General features: G+C 42.2%; 5 protein-coding genes across 7 annotated transcripts; 2 read left to right on the top strand and 3 right to left on the bottom strand.

The window, feature by feature from the left end:
* Positions 1-105: 105 nt before the first annotated feature.
* On the bottom strand, positions 106-2,839 carry BCAS2 (BCAS2 pre-mRNA processing factor). 2 transcript variants are annotated; one of them, XM_028303050.1, is made up of 6 exons: positions 2,740-2,839; positions 2,104-2,445; positions 1,849-2,012; positions 1,423-1,635; positions 795-948; positions 106-287 (listed from the first exon to the last, which is right to left on the bottom strand). In XM_028303050.1, exons 2-6 carry the CDS (start codon positions 2,176-2,178, stop codon positions 156-158), a joined length of 738 nt encoding a protein of 245 aa, XP_028158851.1. In that variant the 5' UTR covers positions 2,179-2,445; positions 2,740-2,839; the 3' UTR covers positions 106-155. The 2 variants fall into 2 exon arrangements, with proteins under 2 accessions (XP_028158851.1, XP_028158842.1); XM_028303041.1 differs by having other exon boundaries at positions 2,104-2,807.
* Positions 2,840-3,175: 336 nt separating this feature from the next.
* Positions 3,176-4,016, top strand: CCDC53 (Coiled-coil domain containing 53). Its single transcript, XM_028303061.1, has 3 exons — positions 3,176-3,383; positions 3,495-3,659; positions 3,743-4,016. The coding sequence occupies exons 1-3, from the start codon at positions 3,333-3,335 to the stop codon at positions 4,004-4,006; spliced, it is 480 nt and encodes a 159-aa protein (XP_028158862.1). The 5' UTR covers positions 3,176-3,332; the 3' UTR covers positions 4,007-4,016.
* A 333-nt stretch (positions 4,017-4,349) lies between these two features.
* On the bottom strand, positions 4,350-5,324 carry RpL36A (ribosomal protein L36A). The gene is made up of 3 exons (XM_028303131.1): positions 5,218-5,324; positions 4,901-5,074; positions 4,350-4,512 (listed from the first exon to the last, which is right to left on the bottom strand). The coding sequence occupies exons 1-3, from the start codon at positions 5,218-5,220 to the stop codon at positions 4,375-4,377; spliced, it is 315 nt and encodes a 104-aa protein (XP_028158932.1). The 5' UTR covers positions 5,221-5,324; the 3' UTR covers positions 4,350-4,374.
* A 361-nt stretch (positions 5,325-5,685) lies between these two features.
* Positions 5,686-11,053, top strand: Caf1-105 (chromatin assembly factor 1, p105 subunit). The gene is made up of 7 exons (XM_028302925.1): positions 5,686-5,914; positions 6,052-6,285; positions 6,462-6,670; positions 6,787-7,056; positions 8,037-8,240; positions 9,354-9,499; positions 9,992-11,053. Exons 1-7 carry the CDS (start codon positions 5,786-5,788, stop codon positions 10,591-10,593), a joined length of 1,794 nt encoding a protein of 597 aa, XP_028158726.1. The 5' UTR covers positions 5,686-5,785; the 3' UTR covers positions 10,594-11,053.
* Positions 10,920-23,956, bottom strand: Tnpo-SR (transportin 3). 2 transcript variants are annotated; one of them, XM_028302908.1, is made up of 11 exons: positions 23,663-23,956; positions 22,636-23,523; positions 22,186-22,365; positions 21,060-21,223; positions 20,201-20,414; positions 19,483-19,638; positions 18,024-18,259; positions 16,751-17,071; positions 15,976-16,145; positions 12,950-13,181; positions 10,920-11,204 (listed from the first exon to the last, which is right to left on the bottom strand). In XM_028302908.1, exons 1-11 carry the CDS (start codon positions 23,774-23,776, stop codon positions 11,144-11,146), a joined length of 2,736 nt encoding a protein of 911 aa, XP_028158709.1. In that variant the 5' UTR covers positions 23,777-23,956; the 3' UTR covers positions 10,920-11,143. The 2 variants fall into 2 exon arrangements, with proteins under 2 accessions (XP_028158709.1, XP_028158715.1); XM_028302914.1 differs by lacking the exons at positions 10,920-11,204; positions 12,950-13,181 and adding an exon at positions 14,662-14,735 and having other exon boundaries at positions 23,663-23,955.
* Between the last annotated feature and the right edge of the window lie 720 nt (positions 23,957-24,676).

Here is a 24,676-nt window from a genome sequence, read left to right on the forward strand (position 1 = left end):
TCATAAACAGAAAACAGACAGAAAATGCATAGATATAAAGTAACATCCAACAACTATTCACGTAATCGGGTTTAAGGATAGAGAAATAGTAAAATAACAATAAAATTAATTATTATAAATTATATTCTCATAACTTATTCTACAATGTCTTAAATCTAATCAGCAAACATATCTTCAATCTTTTTCTGCACTTCCTTCTCAGACTCCGAGTTGAGTTTGTCTGGTAACATCTTGACCGCCTCCAAATCTGCTGGTTCATTGTCGTCAATGGGGGCTTGTCCTTGAGCCTGAAATCAAGATTAATTATTAAAACTTCAGGGCCTGTAATGCATTATAGTTTTATGACTTTTTAGTCATAAAACCATTTTATTATCTTCAAATAGGATTTTAAAAAGCGCTTTTACATGTATTGTCTGAGTATTACTTTAACCCCACCACTGCTTCAGGACAATAAATGGGCCCATGTTGAGAAGAAGCAGCGCAAGAAAATTCATCACCTTACACATCGGACTATGCTGATAGCCGTGAGCGGCTTTTTCAGCTTCACCGGACAATAGGTGAGCGCAGATGGCTCTCAACCTCAAAATTTAAGCAACGAGCCTAAGGGCGCCCCCGAGTGGGGCTCGGACCTCGGCCTAGGGCGTTGCTGGGGGACGGTAGCCTAACGTAGGTTTGGGGAGAGAAGCGGCCCGGCACGTGCCGATACCGCGAGAAAAAGGGACGGGTCGAAGGGGACCGCGGCGCGAGTCCTCGCCGGCGAGGACGGTAGATCGGTTGGAGTGGTCATAGCGTACCTTTTGCAGCTGTATCTCGAGCTGCATGAGCGCGCGCTCGAGGCGGTAGTTGTCGGACACGAGGTGCGCCCAGCGCCGCCGCAGCGCCCGCAGCCGCGCGCCGCTCGCCGTCTGCGAACGCTTGCGCTCCCAGTTCACGCCTGCTATCTGTTTCCTGAAATGTATCAAGGAAAGTGTATTAGTAAAATGTTTATTTTGCTGCACACTTCACATGTCTTTGCATGAACAGAAATATGTATTCAAAAAATAAAGAAAATATTTTTTTTGTTTTGACTAAGAGTAGACTAATTCCCAAAAGGAGATAAGTACTGAGTTTTAAATTATTTCAATAAATCACCATAAGAATTTAGAACAACCACCATAAAATGGAAAAAATTGGAGCAATAAAGTGGAAACATAAAATGGAAAAAATTGGAGCAATAAAGGTTTGAATTGATTTTACTACAGTAAAGGATTTTAGTACAGATAAGCAACAACCTTATTTTGAGTTGTTTCAAATTATAATAAATTTAGTTTCATAAAAGTTAGTAAAGTAAAAGTATTGGTTACTATTATGAGACCCAAATACAGAAGAGATAAAATCAGGTTCGAAATGCTGAAATCTGTTTCTTTGTTCCAATAACCTTACCTGAGTTGTGTATGAACATTCTGGGATCTCGTGACCAAAGCTTGCAACGTGTTAAGGTATGATCTCCATGCTTCTGACCCATAGCTTAACTGTAGTTCTAAGTTTAACACTCTGATTGCTTGATGTGAGAGTTGTGCATGTGAGTTCTCTACGGACTCAGCCCAAGCTGCCGGCTCACCTAAACGTCCAGCGGGCGGTGGTGGTAACTCATATCTGAAAATTACAATGGTTTATTATAAACTACAATAATTTTATTAGAAATATTCTCATAATAATTACGAAGACATCAAGATTTATGTTAATGTGCAATAAAGAGTGAATTTGAATTTGAGTGTTAAGTTCCCAGGGATGAAAAAAGTTTGATGAACAGTTTGCAACTAAAAAATTATTTATTACAAATCAACCCGTTTCAAATAATTTGGTTACCTCTTCATAGATAGCGGCTCCATGGGCAGGCGCTGTTGAACGCGTTCCATTTCCCTCTGAAGGGCAGTAGTTTCAAACGCTGTACTTGGTTCTGGACCCGCATTTTCTAAATAATTCTTTGTAGGCCTGTATCTTCTGCACTCTTCCTCCACCATAGCGAGAGCCTGAACGTTAAAAATTACATTTTGAGTCGTTTCTAGAAAATTTGAAACGTTAGGAAAATTGATGGTGCTTTAAGGTTATCTATTTACTCACCGCTTCTCGGACTCCTGGGTCATCGTATCCTTGGTCAATGTACGGTAATGCATCAACAACCACTTCTCCAGCCATTTTCACTGAATTGTATAACTTTTGGTGATAATATTTGTAAAATCTAGCGGACCACAACAGTTCACAACACAACAAAAGACAACCTTAGATTTATTAATCTAAGACAACAAACCTGTGCAACAAACAACTCTTCTTCTTCTTCTTCTTCTCCTCTATGGCTATTGTGTTTCCACGTTTGCCAATGTCACGTGAGCATAGCCATTACACGGTATAAAAAGTTATAAACCTTGGATTTGAGTGCTATTAGGTATAGTCTAGCGTGCACACCTAAAACAGACAAACACAACGGCACAAATAAGACAACACAGTTAGTATAAACATAATAAAATCACAAAAAAACAAGAGAACAGACAACAAGGTGAGTAGTAGGAGGGAGGAAGGGAAACAAAATAGTTAGTGGAGAGGGGGAGACGTGAACATTTATTATAGTTTTATTTTATTAATTAGGATGAATTTTGATAGAATGTCTAAAATAGGGGAGTTAACAAGACCGAGGATTGACTTAAGATTGCAAGGACGGGGAAAGTCTTGAGGTAGGGAGTCGTATAACGACGCGCCTACCCTGGGACAGTTAAAAAATATGTGGTCAGCAGAGCCTTCGTCCAAGCCGCATTCGCAGAGCGAACTATCTTTCACTCACAAACAACTCAATTTACTCAATCAATGATCAATGACACAATTCTGACATTAATGACAATTGACAGACTCGCAGACTGACATCAGTGACATCGTTCATAGAGATGTAATCGGACGACTGATAAATCACTGATACACAATACTAGGTACTAGGTACGCACTTAGGTTCCATAAAAAATACAGATTCTTTTTCATCATCACTATGGTTTTCTGTTTTTTTTAAATCTCGTTTACTACAGCAAAGTTAAAAATAATTGGCACATTAGCAAACCGCGCGAGCCATTAAAAAAATGTTCAACGGTTCTGCGAACAAAACGCAGAACAGCTGCTTTCTGACATTTTTATTTTTGTCTGTCAAATTTGTCAATGTTGTGAACGTCGTGAAACTATTGAGTTTTTATCTTCTCCAACAAAACAAAGTTTTGTATAATATTTATTTATTAAAATAGGTACCTAGACATAAAATTAAAAAATACTGTTTTCTCTCTTTAAAAGAGAACTGCCTCCAGTGTATAAATATGCAAGAAACTATGATACAAAAAGACTTGACCAAGTTGGATCTATCAAAGGTATTTTTCAATATACCTATTTATCGTTTTAATTTATAGCCATCTAAACTCTACCCAACGTGACCCAACCCATATAAATCATACTCAATTATCTACTTTTTAAAATTGTAGGTCGCCGCACTTCAACAGAAAAGAACATTAGCTTTTGTAAACCATTTTGCTATCACTACAGTCCAGTTCCTAAATAATTTTATGAAAAACTGCGAACAAAAACTAATGCATTTTGAAAGGAAATTGGAGAAAGTTGAAGCAGCTATGGTGCTGTTAGAAGCAAGAGTAAGTTATTGTTTTTATTGTGAGCATATTTTTCTCAAAACAGTACCTAAATCAAGTCAACTTTATTTTCTTTAACTTTGCAGTTATCCTCAATACCCGAAGTTAACAGTGTAAAGGAGGTTGAAAAACCACCAGAAGACTCTTCTTCAGATTCCAAACCAGAGAATGTAGAGCCAGAGCCTTCACCAGAAACTCAAGAGACTGAACAGAGCCCACCACAGACTAGGCCCGAATACGACAGGTTTATCAAGATGGTCCAGGTCGGTGTGCCTTTGCAGGCTGTGAAGCTGAAAGTATCTATGGAAGGGTTAGACCCTGATATTTTTGAGCAGATTATAAATAAATGAATATTTACAAGTTGTTTGTTTTCTTACAAAACACCCATTAAAAATTTTGGGCACTAGATTTTTTTCTCTATTACCTACTAATAATTCAATAGCCTGTTACCTAACCTAAGACATGAGAAGAGAATAACTACAGAAATTTAGTAGATGGTCAATTTTGTATTACAGCAAAATTAAAAACTAAGAACTTGGGTAACACACCAAGAATATAATAATATCAACATCTCTACCATTAAAATGCAAATTCTAGAAAATCACTAATACATCCTATGGTCAAAAGCATTTAGCTATTTACTATCCATTTGTGCAATTTCAAACTAATATGATGTGAAATGAAACCAGCAAATAGTTGAACTTATTTATTAGCCAGCCTAGAACTGGATCATCTGTCCCTTCCTCTTCTTGTCTCCACCCAGCTCGAAGTGCTTGCATCGCTTCAGCGCAACCTGTGATCGCACCTTGCAGTCGGCACACTCAAGACGCAGCACAATTTTCTTGGTAGTTTTCGCCTAAAACAATTGGGATACTGAATTAATTTTCTTCCAGTTTTACACTATTTACAAATTAAGATACCTACTGCATATTACTAATGAGACTATTTCTAAGATCATCAACCTGGCATGATTGTAGTGAACACTGAATTACTGTGTACAATAAGTTCCTGTTCAGAAAGAAGTTTCTATGTCAGAAACAGGTTCATTTAACATTTAATTACAATCAGTCGGATATTATTGAGCAACTGAGTTATTATAGTCTTGAATAGCCTGTCTGATGAACAGTTTTTTTTGGGTAACAATAATACTGTAGCTATTTCATCTTTTCAATTAGAAGAAGGATTTGTCTGAGCAAGAGAATCAATAATACTACCGGTTGTTAAAGGTTATGTTAGATGTTTACCTTCTTCTTGAAGATAGGCTTGGACTGACCACCATAACCCTGTTGTTTGCGGTCATAACGCCTTCTACCCTGGGCAGCATGCCTTTCCTTTGACTTTTTGTACTGGGACACCTTGTGGGTCTTGTGGCATTTGCACTTTTTGCAGTAGGTCCTGCGCTGTTTTGGTACGTTCACCTGAAATTGGTAACGGGTTTAACTAAAATATCTTTTCCAAGAGGCACTTGAATAAACACTGAACATATATTTTTGGTTTTGATTCGAATTAAATCAACACAATTCATGATTAACATGGATATTTTTACGGAAAAAACACAAACCATTTTGATTTTTGCTCAACACGATCTGAAAGAACGTCAAAAAGGCGAGAGAGAAAGAGACAGCAGATTAAAAACTACTGACAGTGACTCTTTAAATGTTGCCACTTTTCAAGTTATATTAGTAGGTAGTAGAAAAATTTTGTTTCTTATTATGATTAAGAATAGTATTTCTTGTGAGTTCGACCATTTCATTTGTCTAACTTGCACTATTTTTTTAATGTTTATAATCCGTTGCTGAAAGATGGTTGAAAATATTTTATTTGCCCCACCCCCGCCCCACCTGCCTTAAGAATTCATATTCTTAGATAGTTTTCTCGCTTTTTTTACCTCTATTTTTATATTTATTAGGGCAATCGCTATATAAAAAAGTTAGAAGTTTATTTTTGCTTTTAGTTATTTAAAATTTTTTTAAACTATAGTAACACTATTAGTAGAAATAATTAAAAATAAATAATTTAAGAAAACAAATGTCACAATCGGAGAGTTTTGGCGCCTAAAATCTGACAGATTTAAGAAATTAATCAGCTGAAAAGTTTACTTGCCTGTTTGTTAGAAAAACTGTGATAAAATGAAATTCGCCATTCCCGAAATATCTTGGCATAATCGTGACCCAGTCCTTAGTGTAGATTTTCAGCCAAATACAGAGCCTAATGGGCCATTACGGCTCGCTACTGGTGGCACGGATTCTCATGTTTTGGTAAATCCTTTTTCTTGTTCTACATTGCTTTAAACCATACTAAATAAGTCCTTTTGGAGTATATCTGTTCTGTGTCAGTAATCAGTCAGTCCTTTGTACGTTTATAGGCATTATCTGAAGTTACTTTTTTTTTATAGATTTGGTACATAAACTCCAGTGACTCAGGATCTGTAAACATTGAGGTAGTTGCTGATCTAACCCGTCACCAAAAGGCAGTGAATGTAGTACGGTGGTCCCCTAACGGACAACTTCTGGCATCTGGAGATGACGAATCAATTATTTTTGTCTGGCAACAAAAGACTGAGAAGGAAACTGTTCAGACTCTTGACCAAGGAGAGGAGCAGTACAAAGAAACGTGGGTAATTCACAAGGTGAGTGGTGAATCTGTGTAAGCTTCCATTTTTTAATTCCCCACGCTAAATGAGGGGTGTTATTAATGCAAAACAAGGCAGGTATTTGAGAGCATTCACATCATTTTAGTTGTAAAAAATTTAACATTTAAAATACTGTCATTACTTCTTCAGTCAATACTTTTACTATCCATCAGACACTCAGAGGCCACATGGAAGATGTCCTAGATCTCAGCTGGAGTCCTGATTCCCTGCACCTGGCGTCAGGCTCTGTGGACAACAAGCTGCTAGTGTGGGATGTTACTCGAGGCCGGTACACATCCATCATCACAGATCATAAGGGATTCATCCAGGGAGTGTCATGGGATCCTCAAGGCAGTATCATTGCTACTGCTAGCACAGACAGGTATTTGGTTTGCTCATTACTTTGAAGTTGATTTTTTGACATTAGTTAAGATTATTTTATTTCCTGTATTTAATTTTGAATTCTAATTATGTATTAATCAATCTTCGTCATTCCAGAGTATTCCGTACCATTGATGTGAACACAAAGAAAGTTGTATCACGAAGCAGCAAAGCCACACTTCCCTTTCCACCTGACCACCCTCTGCACGAAGTTAAAGTGCGTCTCTACCACGATGACACGCTGCAGACATACTTCAGAAGACTGCATTTCAGCCCTGATGGCTTGCTGCTGGCAGTGCCAGCTGGTCGAGTTGAACCTGACCAGGCCAAGGTGGATGTAAAACCAATCAATGCTGTGTACATTTACACTAGATATTCATTGAAAGTGTGAGTATGCTTTCTGATTATTCAATTCATAAAAAGGTGTATTTATTCAGCTCATATTTACAGAAGTAAATTGTATGGCTTTCTGTACATTGATTTAAGAAGTTTTAATTTGCCTAAATTGACTTTGAAATGAAATACATAACAGCATTGCTTTTATGGGTTAGTCCTAGCTAGGTGAACTAGGCGGTAGTTCCATTTGAAAAGAAATGTTGAAGCATTTACTAACTAAACATTGCAGACATAATGTGTCCGATGTATTCGCGTTCCGTCTTCCACGGCGCAGTTTCTGTCGCGGCTTCTAACTTATACCACTTATACATTCTGACACCCCTAGTTCAATCAACTTCAAGAGTAACTTATATTTATATCCATTGTCTAGTACCCATAGTACAAGCTTTGCTTAGTTTTGGGATTAAAGTGTAGTGTAAAATGTAAAACATTCCGGCACTTGTATCACTAACAAAATAATTATTCCTATTTCACAACCAAATGAATTGTAAATTCTTTTGATGAAATAAATGTCTTAAAAAGTAAATGTCCAAGGATATTTATTTATTTTGCATACAAATGTTTTTTCCCGCTAACTCCCGTTCCCGTGGGAATTTTGCAATAGCCTGTTGTAACTAAGCTTTAAGATTACTAGGTACTTGAACGCCAAATTTCAAGCGTCTAACTGAAGCGGTTTAAATTTTTCATAAAAAAGGATTTTCCCGCTAATTTCCCGTTCCCGTGGGAATTCCTAAGTACACTATAACCTGCCCAGGAGTATGAAGAATAATTGTACCAAGTTTCGTTAAAATCCGTCGAGTAGTTTTTGTTTGTATAAGGAACATACAGACAGACAAAAATTTTACTGATTGCATTTTTGGCAATCAGTATCGATCACTAATCACCCTTTGATAGTTATTTTGAAAATATATTTCATGTACAGAATTGACCTCTCTACAGATTTATTATAAGTATAGATTATTATTCTCCAGGCCAGCCTGCATCCTGCCGTGCGGGGAGCCGGCGCTGGCGGTGCGGTGGGCGCCGCTGCGGTTCAGCGCGCGCCGCGAAGGGCCCGCGCCCGCGCTGCCGGCGCCACGAATGCTGCTCGCCGTGGCTACTAAACGAAGCGTGCTGTTGTATGACACGCAGCAGAAGACGCCTGTCGCGCTCATATCCAATATACATTACACCAGGTGAGACCCTGACTTTTTGACAAAAAAGTAGTAAAAATAGAAATTACTTAGCACATGAAAAAACATCTTATTTTCTTCACATGAGAGGTTGACGACAACCAATGAATATTGCATGCCTGCGGCCTCTTCTCATATTTTATGGAAGTTTAAAAAAAAAGAATCGTTTGTTCGTTCGTTTTAGCCAAATGACGTCCACTGCTTGACAAAGGCCTCCGCCTCCCCCACGGTTTTCCACAATGAACGGTCCTGCGCTGCCCGATCGTCGTTCCACCTAGTAGGAAACTTGCCCACACTACGTCTTCCAGCCCGTGGTCGCCACTCAAGAACTTTTCTGCCCCAACGGCCATCGTCTCTACGAGCTATATGCCCCGCCCGCTTGATTTGAAAAAAAAAAAAAAAAAAAAAATCAAACTTTGGATGACTCTAAAAGTTATAATATTGCACTTTCAAATGCATTAGATAAGGTACATGCACGTTCCAAATATAGCTGGCCCTACCACCACTTTGGTTCAATAAATTAGCTGGTGCTGAAAAGAAGAAAAAGTATATTTTTGATACATAATCCAGTGTCTATTGTGAAAAGCCGCGTTTACAGGGTGTTAGGTAAATGGGTATATGAGCCGACACTAGCCCATGTTAACATGGGCATATAAATGGTATGGTGAAGTCAGAAATTTGATATCATCATTTTATTTTTTTTTAATTTTCATACAAAATAAATTTTATAATATCCGATTTGTATGAAAATTAAAATAATTAAAATGAAGATATCAAATTTCTGACTTCACCATAACCTAACATCCTGATAATAAAGATGAAACTGCAACTGTCCATAGTGAATAGCTGTCCTTATAATCCAGGTGTATCTGTCCATATTGAATAGCCCATAAAATCCAGGTGAAATCCTGTGTGTTGCTTAAAGCTTAGCGTCCACTTGTCGGTATCGTACGCAACGGACGCATCGTACAAAACACATCGTATCGGATGTGCGATGCGTACGATGTGGACAGGTGGACGCACTTATATGAGTTTCCATATAAATAATACTACTATCCGTTGCGTACGATACCGACATGTGGACGTTTAGCTTGAATCGCCTGTGCGTTCTTCCAGGCTGACGGACCTGTCGTGGTCTCCGGACGCGCGGCGGCTGGTGGCCAGCAGCACGGACGGCTACTGCTCCGTCATCAGCTTCGACGACGGCGAGCTGGGCGACGTGCTGCCGGAAGAAACACCAGCGCTTCCTCAGACCACTGAAGGTATCGCCGTGAGACAAATATCTAAAGTGAATCAATAAATCCCAACTTTAACTATAACTTAAATGTGGAAACTTAATTGGTTTGTGTTTTCTTACTGCACCTAAGTTAAATTATATTGTAACTGTATGTTTCCCAAAATAAATAAATAAACTTTAGTAAAATATCATATCGGTTGGGAATGGTATGTACGAGCGTAGTCATAAATCATACAGATAAATACAATAAAGAAATAGATCAGTGTATTTCTAAGTCACTCAAACTGGTTGTGTTCATTCCACACGCTCTATATTAAATGGTCCTTCGAGCCGGATCCACCCCTATCATCGGATCCAGTTCCTAGATGCTTAATGTGGGATTTACAAATGTTTTTTTTTATTGGTATAACTTGTGTGAATTGCATAATATTTACCTACTTGGTCATGAAGCATTTTTCCAACGATTTGTAATCCTATTTTACTTTATTGATAGTAAACTATTTATCATTTATTACAGACCAAATGGAAGTTGAAGAACAAGAACCGAAAGAATCTCAGAAAACCGAAATAAAAGAGAAAGCTCCTGAAGAAAAGCAGTCCAGCAACGTCCAAAAAATAGACTCGTTTATCAAATTCAAAACACCCTCACAGAAGTCTCCTAAAAAGCAGAAGATCGAGACCAATCAGCAGAAAACTCCCATAAAAATTGATGTATTAGAAGAAGTCGCTATGCCGTCGTGGAATGACAACTCCAACAGTGGAATGGGCAAGCCTAAGCAAGACGCGATGGAAGTGGATTCTGAGAAGCCTTCGGCGGTCATCGAAATAGAGGACAGCGAAGATATGAAGTTGGTGTACGACGAAACTGAGACCAAGTCAGCTGAGTCGCCGAAAGACCAGAAAAAGACGTCACCCCAACAAATGAAGACTTCTCCCGAGCAAAAGAAAGAGTCGCCTAAAGCGGAGACGCCGAAAAGTTCTAGCAGTAATAATTTCTTTAAGCAAGCCAAAGTGACGGACGTGAAGTCACCCGCGTCGAAGGCTGCGCCGAGTCCCAAAGCCCCTAGACGAGTGAGTTTTGTCACCCTATCGAGCCCTAAAAATAGTAAGAAAAAGTGAAGTGATTATATTGCCCATTTTGATTCCAATAACGCCGACAGAGATGCAGAACTGGTCACAAAAGATTTGATACATAACAATTATAATATACATTTAACATTTAATTTAAGCTTATTTTTTTAACAAATTACTACTGGAACAATAAAAGAAAGTCAAGTGTATGAGTAAACATTTATAATAAATATTTACAAGCAAGTATCACAATCAAATAAAAGAAGGTATAATAATAACAAAATATATTTCATCGATAGAAAGTGTCATACTTACCTAACTTATTAAGGGTTGACTCGTTCGGTTTATTTATTAAAAATAAATCTATACAAATCTTAAAATAACTCTTTTAATTGAATTTTGAGATGGGAAGAAATGAATCAACTTTTAATTATGCGAAACATTTCGCATTTGATATGAGATTTTTTGTTTCACTCGGCTACACTTAGGTAGGATAATATGGAAGAAGTAAGAAGTCTAAGAGTAAGAGTCTAGTTCGGATATAATTAGTTTGTCTTATTGTTCAGTAGCGGCTGAGGTTCAGTCGGGCGCCTGGCGGCTATCGGTACAGCCGCGCGAAGTCGCGAAGCAGCCGGGTCATCTCTTTGCACTTCTCTGCCCTGGAATAAGATAAATATGTATATTTTAATATTTGGAAACATAACTTAGCTTCGTTTCTGTATTTATTTAAGTAGTCAAATGTAGAGGCAGTAGAAGTAGAGCAGTATATTTTCAGTATTAGTGAATAGTAGCTCACGATCATTACCGGACTTAACAAGTACTTAGCAATAGTTTTTAGGTCATTCCTAGAAAATAAATAATTGAATTTAATTTATGAATTTAAAACACGCAATGTGTTCAGCGCGCTAGCTCACTGCGTACTGCGTGCTAGCTCACTGCATACTGCGCGCTAGCTCACCGCATATTGCGCGCTGGCTGCGTACTAACTCGCTGCATACGCGTGATGGCTCACCGCATATTGTGGGCTAGCTCACTGCATACTGCGTGCTAGCTCACTGCATACTGCGTCGTGCTAGCTCACCGCATATTGCGCGCTAGCTGCGTACTAACTCGCTGCATACGCGTGATGGCTCACCGCATATTGTGGGCTAGCTCACTGCATACTGCGCGCTAGCTCACCGCATATTGCGCGCTAGCTGCGTACTAACTCGCTGCATACGCGTGATGGCTCACCGCATATTGCGAGCTAGGGGTGGGTTGTGACGTTCACGGCGTACTGATGGTTTTAGCAGCAGTGTGGTGACGTACCTGACAGCATACTGGTGGAACTGTCAGCCCAGTTGGTCACGTACCTGACAGCATACTGGTGGAACTGTCAGCCCAGTTGGTCACGTAGGGGAGACTGGGTACGGTTGAAACAATTTTGCTTTTATTGTCTATAATTTTGTTGTTTAATAACCAAGTGACGATTACGATACGTGAAATTGAAATTTGAAGTTTTAGCTATGATATGGCTGTATCATTATAGTTCCCGGGTTACTATTTATAGAAATATACGCAATTTAAAAAAAAAGAAATTTTGTTTCAACCGTCCCCATGCCAGGGGCGGTTGAAACAGCGATTGGGATCTGTTAAAATACATACAAATAATACAATAAGTACTAATAAAACGTGTTTTATTTATCATTAATAATACGAATATTAAAATTATAGTACCACATGACGACATTAATCAGTCTAAGTATTTAATATTTCTAAATCATTAATTAGCCTTTGATTAGTAGTAAACATTTAAAAAAATAACAGAAATATGATTAACTAAATGATATTTCCAAACCTAATAAACATTGATAATAGAATAATGTTAAAATTCTGAATAAAATTAACGAAAATCTTTTTTTTTTTCAAACCATACTTTTCCGCCGCTTTCCGCAGTGAATCTCTAGCTTTTACCACCTCTAATGCTTTACTAAGTCAATTTCCTCTCTGGAAATCTTATTTACCCAAACTCTCGGTATCTACAAAAAATAAACATTAATAAATTTTCTGTTTCAACCGTACCCACAAAAAATGTTTCAACCGTCCCCAACCCCACTTTTGGTAAAATATACTTTATAGTTTCGACACTAATGATAACACATTAAAAATAGTTACTGGCCCTTATTCTACAAGCTTCATTATAATCGCAAACGCACACTCGATACNAATCATCAAACTTCTAATGCTCGTAACTCAGTTCAGACTGAGTTTAGAGGTATACATGCCATAGTAAGTTTGGTTTATTAGACTATTTTGTAATCAAAAAACAAAGTTTGATCGATGGCCGCGCTAAAAAAAAAAGACGCCACTTTCCATACAAAATCTGGCATTGCCATTAATCAGAAGAACATAGGAGGTATTATACCTGACGGCGTACTGGTGGAACTGCCAGCACTGCTGCGGCGTGGCGGCGGCCGGGCGCGCGGGCAGGCGGGCGAGCGCGGCCTGCAGCCAGGCGCCGCCGCGCGCGCTCGTCAGCTCCAGCAGCACCTCGGCCACCTCGGCCAGCATGTAGGCGTGCAGGTGCAGCACGGCCGCTTCCAGCAGCGCGTACGTCATCTCTGCCCCATACAGGTCTAGGAGCTCGTTGGCCAGCACTGCGGACACGGTCAAAGTCAGTTAAGGTAGCATTCGGATCAAGACGACCGCGACGCGAGACCGCGACTCGAGACCGCGACCGGCGACCGCGACCCACTGCTTTATATAAATTAATAGGAAGTGCTGACGGATGCAAGCAACCGAGTCGCGCGACGTGTGGGCGTGGCCTGCCGGCTACTTGCGTCGCGCGACTCGGTCGCTCACAAGGCAGTGCCGTGACGCGACAGATGCAAAATGGCCGTGTTTTCTTCGCACGAAGACGAAATTTTAATAGATAGTAAGTTTCGTATGGATCGCACGACTCGTGTCGCGAAGATTCGTAAGTAGCTGTCGCCCTGCGACCGGTTGCCTGTCGCGGTTTCGGGTCGTGGTCTCTCGTCGCAGTCGTCTTGATCCGAATGCTATCTTTAGGGCCCTCGCCCACGGCGACTTTTTGTAGCGATGCAGTCACGCTGCTGTAGCGCGTTGGCATCACTTCTATAGTGCGTTGCAAATGCCAAATGCGACTAACACGCGTTAGTAACGATGCTGTCGCGCGTTTCGTGAAAATCGCCATGGGCGAGGGCCCTTAGATGTATCGTGCGCGAAGGAGGTGAGTCATTGATCCTGGAGAAGCTCTAGGATGGAGCTACCCAGAAAAGGCCAATTGCTGCGCGTACGTCATCTCTGCTCCACAGGTCTAGGAGCTCGTTGGCCAGCACTGCGGAGACAGTCAGTTAGATGTATCGTGAAGGAGGGGAGAGTCCTTGATCCTAGAAAAACTAGGATGGAGCTCATGGAGCTACTGGGAGTACGTCATCATCTCTGCCCCATTCAGGTCTAGGAGCTCGTTGGCCAGCACTGCGGAGACGCTCAAAGTCATAAGTATAGTGAAGGAGGAGAGAGTTGTTGATCCTAGAAAAACTAGGATGGAGCTACCAGGAAGAGACCGATTCCTGCGCGTACGTCATCTCTGTACCATATAAGTCCAAGAGCTCGTTGGCCAGCACTGCGGACACGGTCAAAGTCAGTCAGATGTATCGTGAAAGAGGGACAGTCCTTGATCCTAGAAAAACTAGGATGGAGCTACTGGGAGTACGTCATCTCTGCCCCATACAGGTCCAGCAGCTCGTTGGCCAACACTGCGGAGACAGTCAGTTAGATGTATCGTGAAAGAAGGACAGTCCTTGATCCTAGAAAAACTAGGATGGAGCTCATGGAGCTACTGGGAGTACGTCATCATCTCTGCCCCATTCATGTCTAGGAGCTCGTTGGCCAGCACTGCGGACACGCTCAAAGTCAGTCAGATGTATCGTGAAAGAGGGGAGAGTTGAATTTCGTTCGTTGATCCTAGAAAAACTAGGATGGAGCTACCGGGAAGAGACCAATTCCTGCGCGTACGTCATTTCTGTACCAAACAGGTCTAGAAGTTCGTTGGCCAGCACTGCGGAGACAGTCAGTTAGATGTATCGTGAAGGAGGGACAGTCCTTGATCCTAGAAAAACTAGGACGGAGCTACTGGAAGTACGTCATCATCTCTGCCCCATACAGGTCTAGCAGCTCGTTGGCCAGCACTGCGGAGACGCTCAAAGTCATAAGTATAGTGAAGGAGGGGAGAGTTGTTGATCCTGGAGAAGCTAGGGTGGAGCTACCGGGAAGAGACCAATTCCTGCGCGTACGTCATCTCTGTACCATACAGGTCAAGCAGCTCGTTGGCCAGCAGTGCGGAGACGCTCAAAGTCAGTCAGATGTATCGTGAAAGACGGACAGTACTTGATCCTAGAAAAACTAGGACGGAGCTACTGGAAGTACGTCATCATCTCTGCCCCATACAGGTCTAGAAGCTCGTTGGCTAGCACTGCGGAGACGCTCATAGTCAGTTAAAAGTACCGTGAAACAGGGAGAGTCGTTGATCCTAGAAAAACTAAGATTGAGCTACCGGGAAGAGACCGATTCCTGCGCGTCACCCACTAGGTCATTGATTGCCAGGGGAGGCGCAAGCAAACACCTTTAAAGGGGGGCGCGGGCCATCTGTGTACTTAAGTATAAAAACCTGCGACCACTGAGAGAGTGCATTCTAGACTGTTCGATACAATCAATAAATAATCTTGACTTGAGGAATTTTTTTATGGTCAAAAGGGGGCACGTCTCAAATAAGTTTAGGAACCAATGCACTCGGTGGACCAACGATCTGGTGACGGTCGCGGGAGGTGCCTGTATGTGAGCGGCGCAGGACCGGTCTTTGTAGAAATCCTCGGGGGAGGCCTTTGTCCAGCAGTGGACGTCTTTCGGCTGAAACGAACGATCGTCGTTCGTCATTGATCCTGGAGAAGCTAGGATGGAGCTATCGGGAAAAGACCAATTCCTCTAGAATTAATGGAATAATCGAGTCACCACCCCGCAAATCTTTAATGTGTGATTTATAACAGCTACATTAGTTTTGGTCCTTTGAGCCGGATATGAGCCAGCGACCTATGGATATAAAAAAAATTGTGTATTTCAAGAACACCGATTAGTACACTAGCGGTGTCAAGTCTTATAAGAGGGAAAGATGTTAATTTAAAGTTGTCATAAAAAACACACGCCGCCTAAGCCTAGGCGTAGACCACCGACTTTTAGTTGGCCGATAGTTGAGCCCGATTCTAATTTGTATGAAGAATCGGCGGATACCAAATCGGTGTAGTGTGCGTGTGCGCACTTCCATACATGTTCATACTGATCAACAGCCCGATTCAACTATCGGCCAACTAAAAGTCCGTGGCCTGCGCCTATGGTAAGTCGCAAAACCTGCAACCACTTCAAGATCCGCCTTACCTTTGACCTGGTCCTTGCCCCTATTGGCGGCAGACACGAAGTCGTAGAGGAACTTCATGACGGAGGAGTTGGCCTCGCGGTGGTCCAGCTTGCAGGCCAGGTTGGCGCACTGCACCACCGCGCCCGCCGCGCCGCATGATAAGAACTCCAGTGGGATACGCTGCAAGAACCTGCGAGGGAATACCATCTTTATGATTTGTCGCTGAAAGACGCGTGGCATAATACCCTATCTCTAAAGACAAAAATAAACAGAGGGTTAGAAAACACATTTATAACAGAACGAAAAGTTGCAAGGAACTCCAGCGGGATACGCTGCAGGAATCTGCAGGGGAATATGAGCTTAATATTGTATCTCTGAAGAACATGTTGGACTTTATTTTCTGTGCAATAAAAGTGACATAAATAGAGGGATCATTCAGAATTTAAGTGCACATATAGAATTACGAACAGCAGCAAGGAATTCCAGCAGGATGCGCTGCAGGATCTTGCACGGGAGTGTGAGAGAGTCCTCTATCATTGAGAGACGTGTTGGGAGACACTTTTGTGGGGCAGAGATTACATAATTTAGAAAGGAATCGTCCAGGAAAGGGGAATCTTAGTTTTATGATCTGTATTCCTTCATAATGACATAGTTAAAAGTCACTAAAGGGATAATTATGCGAACTTCAGGCCTCCTCAGTAGTCCTCAGCCCATCTACTCAGCATGGGGAGTGGAAGAATAAAAAAATCTTGTAAACTACAGACAGCCGTCGTCAAAGACACCAAGCTGACTAACCTGATACAAAGCCGGAACAGATCATCAATAGTGTCCGGGTTGTCTTGCATTCCGTTGGGCACCTGTAGCAGGTTGAAGGCGCGCGGCATGAGGTCTTGCAGAAGTTGCACGAGCGCGGGCGCGCACCCCGGCGCCGCGGCCAGCTCATCAAGTAACACTGAAGCCAGGTACAACAGGCAGCTGTGTGCCGCAGTCATGTATAGTGACGCCATGTGTACTGCGAGCGGTGGAAGTAAGGCCGCAGCGTTCCGTCCCACGCAGCGGACGGCGAAGCGTAACGCGCGCGTTGACCGCTCCATTATGCGGCCGTCGGTGTTGTATCTGAGGGGAAAATCGACAGTTTAATACAATGCAATTATTATTCGACGGTTTCGGTTGTTACAACTATTGATTAAGCTGCAGGCTTTTTTGCTCGGTTAATTTTTATCAAATTTGGGACTAGTAATCTGCATCTTTTGGAGTCCTAGACTTGTATCCTGAACTTATTGTGTAGAAACCGTTCCGGGTGGGTCGACATTGTCAGTTCTGCAGTATTTGTTGAGACAAAGCTAACCCGAAGAAATTACTATTTTTTTTAGTTCTGTGTCTATTGTATTTATGTGTGGCAAAGACGAGTAATTTTTCCCCCCGGTGCCCTCACCGTCTCCTGCGGAGCAGTCTTATCTTCTTCAGGGCCACGCATGAGGGCCATTGGGATATTTTGTGTTTCCCTTTTCGTCATCTGCAAAAATCCTATCCATAAGGCGAATCAAGGGCTTGAGTGAGATGGCCTATAATCTTCTGGTGCCGGATAGGTCGACCCTAGGAGACCCACCCTAGTTCTCGCTAGCGCGTCACATTCGCACAGTAGGTGCCTCATGGACTCCGCATGTTCTCCACATCTCGTAATTGGCGATATTGAGTTAAACACACCATGTTATTAAAAAACATGCATTTCATAACCTCACAAAAGATCGTAACTGAATTCTTTTTCAGGAAGCCAGTATTGACAGGTAAAAAGGGCCCGAAATGCATTTTTCCATATTTCAATAATCGTCGCTCCTGTAAAATTGATAAAATATAGTTACGTCTCTTCGTGATTCGACTCACGACATGCTCGACAGTTGTCGTCCTAGTTAGGCTGGTTTTAGTGTCACGCGGACTGTCAGTGCGGATTTGTATGAACTGCTAGGGAGCGGAGCTAGATGATCATACAGATTGGCCGTGCGGAGCGGGTCCGCACCGGACGCTCCGCGTGACACTAAAACCAGCCTTAGGCCCATCTCGCACTCACTTCTGCATGACGTCGCGTATGACGGGCCAGGCGTCGGCGAGCGCGGGCAGGCAGGCGAGCGCGACGTCGTCGTGTCGCGGCGCCGGCGCCTTGATGTCGCGGAACAGCGCCGCGATCTTGTCCAGGCTGCTGACCGGGTCCGAGCTCGTGCCCTTCTGCAGCGCCGCGTCCGACTTCAGCGTCGCCTGCAGCGGCGCCAGCTGCATGCTCACCGCTTCCCGCATGGCCACGCTGAGCTGTAGAATACAAACAAATTAGTTCAGCCGAGTAAGATACAGTTACACATTTTTTTTTCGTCTGGAAATTCTTTGAGCATACCCATTGGGCAATGTGGACGGCCTGCAGGTTATGTGGGCGTCTTCCCAACAGAATGGGGCCTATCCACTAAAATCCGACAGACCAGTATTCTTAGGGAGATGCCACACGGTACGGTGCGGCGCCGCACCGCAAACATTTTGCCGCATCACTGTACACATGGTGGTATGCGGCGCCGCAACGGCACCGTCTCGCTCAATCGAAGTGCGGTGTGCTTGCGGTGCGGCGCCAGAACATCTGGCATATCATTGATTTTTATACGCAGGACGCCGCAGCGGCACCGCTCCGCCGCCGCGCCGCGCCCCCACCGCACTGTGTGGTTTCTCCCTTATTGTCTAATCGGGATATTCGTAACAATATAAATACAGTGACTCTGACTATGTTTGCTTGCATGACCACCGTTATGTCACTGTCACACAGTTCAAAGTTGCATAAGACATAGCTTTACGCGCCAAGATAAACTGAAGTATGTGTATCGAAATTGTCACAAGGCTGCTCATTGGGTGCGACAATAGCTGGTCTATCCTGCGGGCAGTGTTATGAGTGACGTCATCTGCAGGAGTCCAGGAGTGCGGCCACTGACCTGGTCGGGCGGCAGATCCGGCTTTTACCCGTGGTCCCCCCAACATGTCCCCGTAATTTATTATAACCATGGTCCCACCGCACTAAGTGGCAAACATTGCTTGTCACCTAGGTATCTATAATATTATAAAAAAATCTATAATTAATATAGAAAATAATTATAGGTAGGTACGGCACCATAATATCCTTATAATATCTTCACATCACACACTTAGTGCGGTGGGAACATGGTTAAAATAAATTGGGGACATGTTGGGGGGACCACGGGTAAAAGCCGGGCAGATCCCGCGGGCATCAGTGTAATGTGACGTCATCAGCGACTGACCTGGTCGAACCTTAATTTCGAACTCCTCCTATGTTCTTCTGATTAATTTCGTTGCGGGTCCAATGACAGTTTAACTCTTCCCCGGGACAAACTTGACCTTCATTGGTTGGGTTTTTGTGGCGGTCAAGCTGTAGATCCTGGCTACACAGGAGTTGCAGTGGTGGGAACGAGAGGTGGGAATAGTCCCGTTTTGACCTTGTCGGGCGGCAGTGTTATGTGACGTCATGAGCAACTGACCTGGTCGGGCGGCAGGCCGCCGAGCGCGGAGGCGAGGGCTCGCGCGAGCGCCGCGGCGGCCGGCAGCGGCAGGTTCAGCTTTTCCGAGTCGCGTGTGGCTTCTAGCAGCGACATCGCGTGCGACGCCGCCTGCACCCGGCAGGCCTTGCAGATGTTCTGCAACAAGAACAATGTTGTGATATTGTTTCTTTGGAGAAGACGCGGTCCGAGGCGGACGTGATGCCGTTTTTGAGCCAGCCGGAGTAGGACCTGTACGGCTAGCACGAAAAACTTTCGAGTTCGAATCGTTTGCGTATTCGAATCGCCATCAAAAGATTTAGTACGAAAAATGCAACAACGCCCTTGTGAACGTGTCGTAAAGTGAACTTAGTATAAGAAATGGATGTACAAAACTTATTTTGAGAATCCAAATTGTCACGTTATCGTTTAATTCAAAGGTTGAGTATCGAATTTTATCGGATACGCGAAGACGAAAGATGTTCATGCTAGAGGTACTGTTTGATTTTAGGCCTGACATGAAGTACTCGAAAAGCATATCATTTAAACTGGAACGACTAGTTCATTGATGCCTTGAAAATATAAGGAATTTATAAATAAAAGACGGAGCGTTACGAGCAATGGCGGCGTGTATTTCAGCGAGAGAAAAACGTAAGTGGCGACACCTAGTGTCAACTTAAGAAAAAACATATGGGCTGCGTTCATATTTCAACAGTCTCACCTGCAAGGCCAGCGCCGCGGCGTAGGCCAGCTTGTCGTCGTGCACGGCGCGCACCAGCACGCGCAGGCTGGGCTCCAGCGCCTCGGGGTGCTGCTCGATCCACTCGCACAGCTCGCCCAGCAGCAGGATGCAAGTCTTGCGAACGCCCGGGTGCGTGTCGTCAGGCATCGATAGAATAGCTTCCACCACCTTCGGCACGTACTCGTACTCCTCGCTGGAACGGGATAGGTTGTTAAGAACTGAGACGGTAAATTCGGAACGGCGGCGCGTGAAATGGACGCTCCATTTCACGCGCCGTATTTTGTGCGTGGACGCTCGACTACTGATCGTAAGTTACGCCCGTATTCACAAACGATGCTTGAATCGAACGCACAGCGTTGAATAGAGCTCTGCGATTGGTTCGTGTGTCACCCTGTGCGTCCACGCGCACTCAGACCTCATAGTAATGTTTGTGAATAAGGGCGTTACCCACAGACGCCCCGTTCGCACGCGTTAGGCCCTTTTCACATGTCCCGGTTGCCGGCTATCCGGCGCCGGGTGCCCGGTGGTGAAGTGTATGGGCATGCCGGATTAATTACGCCGGAACATGTGAAAGCTACGTACCATGCCCATACACTTCACCACCGAATAGGCGGCAACCGGGACGTGTGAAAAGGGCCTTACGCGCGTTCTAGCGAAAACTAGTTACGTGCGTACGCGTTGACCGCAACGCTGCACGTGCCGCTGTTCTGAATTTGCGACCTTAGGACTTCATAAAAAGAGGAACATTTGCAGAAGACAATAGTGAGTGGATTGGATATACACCAATGTCTACATCACCATTAATTCATACCAAAAGGGGGTAAGAATTAGAACTCACGGCAGTATATTCTTGGCGACCGACTGCATGATGAACAGCGCCGCCTCGGTCTGCTCCCAGGAGATGTCTGCGTGGAGCGCCGCGAACATCTGCCGGAATACCGCGCTGGAGCCCACGATGAACACCACATCCTTGATCAGGCCCATCACCTTGATGCGGAATTCCTGCAAGAATAAACATGACCGCTATTTGAGGCTGTTAACGAAAAAAGGATAGAACGCCCGATATTTGTAAGGCTGCTAACTAGAAAAAGACCACAATAACGCCCTATATTTGTGGGTTGTTAACGAAAAAAGGATCACAATAACGCCCGATATTTGTGACGCTGTGAATAAAAAAAAAACACAATAACGCCCGCTATTTGTAAGGCTGCTAACCAGAAAAAGAGCACAATAACGCCCTATATTTATTTTATAGGGTTGTTAACGGAAAAAGGACCACAATAACGCCCGATATTTGTGAGGTTTTTAACTAAAAAAATACCACAATAAATACCAATATTTGTGAGGCTGTGAACGAAAAAAAGACCACAACAACGCCCGATACTTGTGGAGTTTTTAACTAAAAAATTAGGTACCACAATAACTACCAATATTTGTGAGGCTGTGAACGAAAAAAAGACCACAATAACGCCCGATATTTGTGTGGTTTTTAACTAAAAAATTACCACAATAACTACCAATATTTGTGAGGCTGTGAACCAAAAAAAGACCACAATAACGCCCGATATTTGTGTGGTAATTAACTAAAAAAACACCCACAATAACGCCCGTTATTTGTGAGGTTAACTATGACAGTATTCTCCAAAAAACACCACATAAAAGTCACAATTAAAGTAGGTTAATTAGAAAACGAGTTTTCGCTTTACAATTACAGATGCGTACCTAAGACAGCTACAGAACAAGAGCTCAAACACTATAGAAAACTGTATATTATGTAGATAAATACAGTACCTATCTTTCTTTATTATAATCACACAAATTATTATGTAAATTATGCACAAAGGATACACAAGAAAGAAATAAACATACAGATTTGTAAGAAATCTCTCAGTTTGAACAAGTTTTTAGTGGCAATCGCACAGCTGTGTAACCAAAATATACTTACAAGGAAGTAATATACTTACAAAGAAATCATCACCTTCATCTGGTAGTGTACTCTGGTCTGGCTCACATTGGCAATGCCTGGCGAGGCCTTCGATTAGCCTTTCTATGTGAGGCTTGAACGCATCTGTCAATGGCTGATAGTCCCTTTGATAAACATCATCAGAGAGCTTGTACCATAGGTTGAAAGTTACTTCTGCCACCTGGAACAGTAAGACAGTTATTTCCATTAAATTAAACAACATAAAAATAACAGTATGACTAAGATAATATAAATGTGATTGTTTAAATCTTTTTGTAATGATAAGAAAGTATAAATAAACAAATGTATTTAGTTTAAGATATCCTAGGATATAAGTAAATATTTATGTGACTTATAAAACAATAAAAAATAACTATAGCTATACTATCACTATCAGGTTAGCTTGGTTCATTGCCAAACTAAAGAACAAAAATATACAAAATCTAATTACCTCATAATCATGGTGTCCCACACATACAAGAGCCAACTCAAGTGACCTCATAGCAAAGTGAGTATTCCCATTAGACACAGCATCAATAATTTTTGTTAAGAATGTTTCACCTAATTCTGTAAACACTTTAGCATAGTTGGATGCCTTCTCCTCCTCCTCATGAGCCACGGCCAAGTGGTAACTGTCTTCAAGCGCTGACAGACTGTCAAACATCAGTTTCTCCACTTCATCATGACTACTATCCTCTAACCAGTGCAGTAATGAACAAACACAGTCACAAGCGGCATCGTGCAAAATATTTATTGAATTGTGATCCCTTAAAACTTGTAAACAAAACCCAATAACTGCATTCTGAGGTATTTCTTGCATATCAATAGCTCCAACTTGTATCCAAGACGTTAGACATTTAATAATTCTTAGTCCTACATGTGTATTTGGAGAATTAACAATACTTTCTTTTAAAAATAAGTTTACATTTTGACTGTTAGACCTTAACTCTTGTTTTATGTCTTCCCGTCTGTTTTCTCCCAGTTTCAGTTTTGATGAATCGATTTCTTGAGGAAGCACAGTCAGTATTTCTAATAGGGCATAGTCATTTTTGTTAGAAAATGTTTTTATTAGTTCACTTATGCAGTTTTCCCATGAAGGTAATTGTAGAGCCAAGTCTGCTAGAGCCAGACAAAGCTGTGTGAGGATGGCTGAACTAGTGTCGGGCGGCATTCCCTCCAGGTGAGACACTAAGGAGTCCCTGAGCGATATGATGGCCTCTGGTGGCAATTCTGAGAGGTTGTTCTGTACTTTGGATCTCATTGTTTGGGCAGCAAAATAAGTCGATTGGATATCTTTTTTCTGATGCAGCAAATCGTCTGCTATCTTCCATGAGTGAATCTGAAATTTAACGCATGACGTGGGGTTATTTAAACGTATTAGGCACAAATTGTGACTAAAACTTCATGATTTACATGTTATGGCATATCTATTGGGCAGTTATATTTAATACTATTCTGGAAGAAACTATGATACTTACAGATTTTTGAACATCTCCAAGCCAAAGAGATGCCTTTTCCTTTTCACTTGCATCTGGGTTGTCGTACAAGGCACTGATGGCCTGATAAACTGTGTCCATTGGGGGGGCCTCCATATTTTAAACGTGAACACAACACCAAAGTCACTTAACGCCCGTTTTTCATAACACAAACACCATGCACTTTCATATCTAAAACATAGATTTTAAGTAAAAATACAAATTAAATACAACTAACCGCATACGAAACGTATGAAATGCTTGACGAAAGGAAATCTGTGACAACTGGTGACAGGTGAACATACATTTTTAATCTGTGCTGTCATTAATGTTATACCATAAACAATAAGTGTTGCTATAATTTACTTTACTTTCCATTTTGTCTATCATGAAAATAAGGTTTGTCTGTTAAGCATTCAAGCACCAATGAACCGATTTTGATAAAATTTGGTAGTGATAGAGTTTGAGCCCCAGGAATGGACATAAGATAGTTTTTATTCCGGTTTGTGCAACAGGGACATCCGGGCGGGACATCTCTGACACACAAAATTTTCAAAGGCCACCATGGGTAAATGTTGTTTATCATTTATAAATACAAGAAAACTTATGCATCCCATTAAGTAGGAATAAAAACTGAACGGGAGGTACCTGGATGCAAGCGGCGCAGGACCGGTCTTTGTGGAAATCCTTGGGGGAGGCCTTTGTCCAGCAGTGGACGTCTTTCGGCTGAAACGAACGAACGAACGAAAAACTGAATGAACTTTTAAAATATTTTTCTTTAAAAAAAATTCAGCAGTGGACGTCCTACCTATGGCTGAAATGATGATGATGATGAAAAAAAAATTCTCAATTCACACCTTTATACTGACTTGTGAATAAATGCGCAAGTTCTCAAAAAGAGTTGCATATTAACTGAGTTGATACTTTAGTTAGATCAAAAAAATTATAGGGTCTCATTTTGAGATGACTGACAGATACTCAAAATCCGATAAAAGGTGTTTGTTTGTGTTAATATTA

The sequence above is a fragment of the Ostrinia furnacalis genome, unplaced genomic scaffold (assembly GCF_004193835.3).
Source record: "Ostrinia furnacalis isolate ACB-3 unplaced genomic scaffold, ASM419383v2 OfSCF0092, whole genome shotgun sequence".
Taxonomy (NCBI): domain Eukaryota; kingdom Metazoa; phylum Arthropoda; class Insecta; order Lepidoptera; family Crambidae; genus Ostrinia; species Ostrinia furnacalis.

Coding starts and splice junctions, on each gene's coding strand:
- BCAS2 (XM_028303050.1), bottom strand. CDS start 2,178: ATGGCTGGAGAAGTGGTTGTTGATGCATTACCGTACATTGACCAAGGA. Junction 949..1,422: donor AATGTTCATACACAACTCAG/GTAAGGTTATTG, acceptor GATACATTTCAG/GAAACAGATAGCAGGCGTGA. Junction 288..794: donor TCGAGATACAGCTGCAAAAG/GTACGCTATGAC, acceptor TCTTGATTTCAG/GCTCAAGGACAAGCCCCCAT.
- CCDC53 (XM_028303061.1), top strand. CDS start 3,333: ATGCAAGAAACTATGATACAAAAAGACTTGACCAAGTTGGATCTATCA. Junction 3,384..3,494: donor CCAAGTTGGATCTATCAAAG/GTATTTTTCAAT, acceptor TTAAAATTGTAG/GTCGCCGCACTTCAACAGAA. Junction 3,660..3,742: donor TGGTGCTGTTAGAAGCAAGA/GTAAGTTATTGT, acceptor TTAACTTTGCAG/TTATCCTCAATACCCGAAGT.
- RpL36A (XM_028303131.1), bottom strand. Junction 4,513..4,900: donor AGCCTATCTTCAAGAAGAAG/GTAAACATCTAA, acceptor CAATTGTTTTAG/GCGAAAACTACCAAGAAAAT.
- Caf1-105 (XM_028302925.1), top strand. CDS start 5,786: ATGAAATTCGCCATTCCCGAAATATCTTGGCATAATCGTGACCCAGTC. Junction 7,057..8,036: donor ACTAGATATTCATTGAAAGT/GTGAGTATGCTT, acceptor ATTATTCTCCAG/GCCAGCCTGCATCCTGCCGT. Junction 9,500..9,991: donor GCTTCCTCAGACCACTGAAG/GTATCGCCGTGA, acceptor CATTTATTACAG/ACCAAATGGAAGTTGAAGAA.
- Tnpo-SR (XM_028302908.1), bottom strand. CDS start 23,776: ATGGAGGCCCCCCCAATGGACACAGTTTATCAGGCCATCAGTGCCTTG. Junction 17,072..18,023: donor ATACGCGACGTCATGCAGAA/GTGAGTGCGAGA, acceptor TTTTCCCCTCAG/ATACAACACCGACGGCCGCA. Junction 11,205..12,949: donor TTCCACCAGTACGCCGTCAG/GTATAATACCTC, acceptor ATCTTATTCCAG/GGCAGAGAAGTGCAAAGAGA.